The 3,685-nt window shown below is 48.9% G+C and overlaps 1 protein-coding gene across 1 annotated transcript in view; it reads right to left on the bottom strand.

Moving 5' to 3' along the window:
• Window positions 1-3,685, bottom strand: part of yeats2 (YEATS domain containing 2) — a gene marked incomplete at its 3' end in the record, with an annotated part of 21,517 nt that overhangs the window by 1,216 nt on the left and 16,616 nt on the right. Inside the window, exons 18-19 of the mRNA XM_084481409.1 lie at window positions 2,743-2,874; window positions 1,028-1,101 (exon numbers count right to left, since the gene is read on the bottom strand). Of these exons, the coding sequence (XP_084337535.1) occupies window positions 1,028-1,101; window positions 2,743-2,874 (206 nt within the window). The remainder of the gene's footprint in view (window positions 1-1,027; window positions 1,102-2,742; window positions 2,875-3,685) is intronic.

The raw sequence follows: 3,685 nt of genomic DNA, 5'->3' as shown, positions 1-3,685 counted from the left end.
GGGAGGCCGGCGATGCAGCGTTAAATTCAAACCCCAGTCAATCAATACAATCCCTAAGTGGGTTTTAATCCATTTGTGCATGTAGGTCAGCACCCCGTAAAAAAAAGTGCAATCCTGTCCATGAAAAACCTCTTGCTCGTGCAAGTCTGCTCTAAATAAAGCACGGCGCACCTCCCCTAAAAAACCCGCCATTCTAGTCCCCCACGCCCCCCAAACTTCAACACGCTGGTTGAAGTTTCCCTGGGAGGGGGGGGGGGGGCAGATGGTGGAGAGACTAGGCCTGGGCGAAATGGCTGAAAGACATTATCACGATATACCTTGATCATATTGATTGATATCGATAACCATTGATCATTTGAATGACTTAAAAAGACTAGGAATTACCATGCTGGATTTAAACACTTCTGTTTTAACACTTAATATGACCTTCCACCGTTCTTCATTGATAAATACTCCAATGTCGATACAACAATACAAACTAAAAACACTCAAATATTAAATATATATTATATTAAATAATATCAAATTAAGTAAATAAGCATGGAACCGTGTTTGTGTAACAAACCCAGCTGCTAGATTCGGTGGTCCATTCTCTTATAGATATATATTGAACATGTTTTAAATTGATATTGATCAAAAGTCTACCACAATATGATAATTGATTGTTTTATTGCCCGGGCCTAGGAGAGACCACCAGAAATTGAGTTATATTTTACGACAAAACAAGAAGGGCAAAATGAGGAAGAGGCCGCCTCCAGCTAGACACCTCCGAGGGACGCCAGGACTACACAAGTGGTTCCTGAGGCTTAACCTATACACACACACACACACACACCTACACAAACCTACACACACACACACACACACACGCTCAAAGTGTTGTTGATTCATTCTAAATGGAGTCGTCTACAGCTTAGCCTGCCGTGCTGCAGGATAAACAGAACAATATTTATGATCGGTTTACACTCTGCTAGAGGGCGGGGGGGGGGTGGAAAAGGCACTGTGCTCAAAATAAATGTGCCTTCACGCAGCAAAACTGTTGATAAGCAGGTAGGCCGGCCGGGGACACGACACCGGCGCTCCCGCTGGAGAGGACCCTGCCTGAAGCCGGAGGAAACGGAAACATACAGGAGACAAACCGGACGCCATTTTCTTTTTTGGCGATATGAGCGGACACGGATAGAATTACACATTGATCCGTGGCCAAGAACTACGGCCATTAAAAGTAATGCAATAATGATCGGGCCAAACTGCCACCGTCGTGGCTGTAATTAAAGAGTCTGAGGCTGAGCTCATAAATGACCGGCTCTGTCGTTGAGGACGGGGTTGTTTAGCCATTAGCAGCATGTAGGACTGACGCATGGCTGCATGAACACAAAAGACGCACAACAGAAGAGACATCGGAAACTTTATCCAGGAACATGCCCATGTTTATCGTCAACTCATCTCCCTCCACACACACCCAGACAGACACCCACCCACACACCCACCCAAACGGATACAGACTCAAATAGACACACACCCAGACAGACACACACCCAGACAGACACCTACCCAAACAGACACCTACCCAAACAGACACACAACCAGACACACAACCAGACAGACACACACCCAAACAGACACACACCCAAACAGACACACAACCAGACAGACACACAACCAGACAGACACCCACCCAAACAGACACACAACCAGACAGACACCCACCCAAACAGACACACAACCAGACAGACACCCACCCAGACAGACACCCACCCAGACAGACACCCACCCAGACAGACACACAACCAGACAGACACACAACCAGACAGACACCCACCCAGACAGACACCCACCCAGACAGACACACAACCAGACAGACACACAACCAGACAGACACCCACCCAGACAGACACACACCCAAACAGACACACAACCAGACACACAACCAGACAGACACACAACCAGACAGACACACAACCAGACAGACACCCACCCAGACAGACACCCACCCAGACAGACACCCACCCAGACAGACACACACCCAGACAGACACACAACCAGACAGACACCCACCCAAACAGACACACAACCAGACAGACACACAACCAGACAGACACACACCCAGACAGACACACACCCAGACAGACACCCACCCAAACAGACACCCACCCAGACAGACACACACCCAGACGGACACACACCCAGACGGACACCCACCCAAACAGACACCCACCCAAACAGACACACAACCAGACAGACACCCACCCAGACAGACACACACCCAGACAGACACCCACCCAGACGGACACACACCCAGACAGACACACAACCAGACAGACACACACCCAGACAGACACACACCCAAACAGACACACAACCAGCCACACACCCACCCAAACAGACACACAACCAGACAGACACACACCCAGACAGACACACACCCAAACAGACACACAACCAGACAGACACACACCCAGACGGACACACACCCAAACAGACACACAACCAGACAGACACACAACCAGACAGACACACAACCAGACAGACACCCAACCAGACAGACACCCAACCAGACAGACACCCAACCAGACAGACACACACCCAAACAGACACACAACCAGACAGACACCCAACCAGACAGACACACACCCAGACAGACACACACCCAGACAGACACCCAAACGGATACAGACTCAAATAGACACACACCCAGACAGACACCCACCCAGACAGACACCCACCCAGACAGACACCCACCTGGGCCAGGATGGCGGCCTTCTGCCCGGCGGTCACCCGGATGGCCTGCTGCGTAGCTGGGGAGGAGGTTGAGGAGCTGGACCCCCCCTGCTTCCCCGACCCCTGCGCTGGCTGGCCAACCAGAAAGGTGCCCTGGGGAAAATAAAAGAAAAGACGAGACATTTAGAATGGGCCACATGCACAACCTATACCCCACTATAGAAAGGTTACCTTTGTTGAGATTTGAAGCTTTGTCACTTGTCAATAGAGCAAGTGGTTGGCATACTACTTTGAAATGATCCAGAGTTGAATGCACTTGGCCCTCAAATTACACATTAATACACAGTTTTCTGCCAACAATCTCATTCAGCGCCCCATTTTAAAAAGCAAGCTAACCACGGCTCAGACAGAGAGCGCGTAGGAATAAGACAAAAAAAAAACTGCGTCTGACCCAGTTAAACTCAGCAGGGCCCCAGCTCCTTTGCATTGGGTTGGCTTCAAAGCAGACAGCATTGTCCCAACAGCTGGCTGCTGAAACTATGCCGCTGTACTTAATGCATCAATTTAAGAACAGGCCAGACTCCACCGCGACACACCGCGGGGGTATAAAACGGTCCCGGTTTAAACAACGCCCTTTGTAGGAAAGACTCTGCGAACCTTTCTACTAAACTTTGACCAATCATGCACAGATTAGCACCGTTGACCAGAGAAAGGCAGGCGACCAGGAACTTGACTGTGTTGATCCTTTTCCTGATAGGTAGCTGCAAACCCCGCTCTGATTGGTTGATTTTGGCCAGTGGGTTGAAGCCTTTTTGACAGCCTTAGTTCTTTTATTGGAGTATCAGATTTAAATAAGCTGCTCAGAACAGATAACTGTTATTAATTAATTAGATAATTTTTTTTTACAGATTTTTAACGGAAATTTTGCCTACTGGCTCCATTTCATTCCCTAAGGCATGAGTGC

The sequence above is a fragment of the Micromesistius poutassou genome (genome assembly GCF_964030765.1).
Source record: "Micromesistius poutassou genome assembly, chromosome: 16".
NCBI classification, from domain to species: Eukaryota; Metazoa; Chordata; class Actinopteri; order Gadiformes; family Gadidae; genus Micromesistius; species Micromesistius poutassou.
Note: the sequence above shows the minus strand (reverse complement) of the source record. Positions and strands in the feature narration are given on the sequence as shown.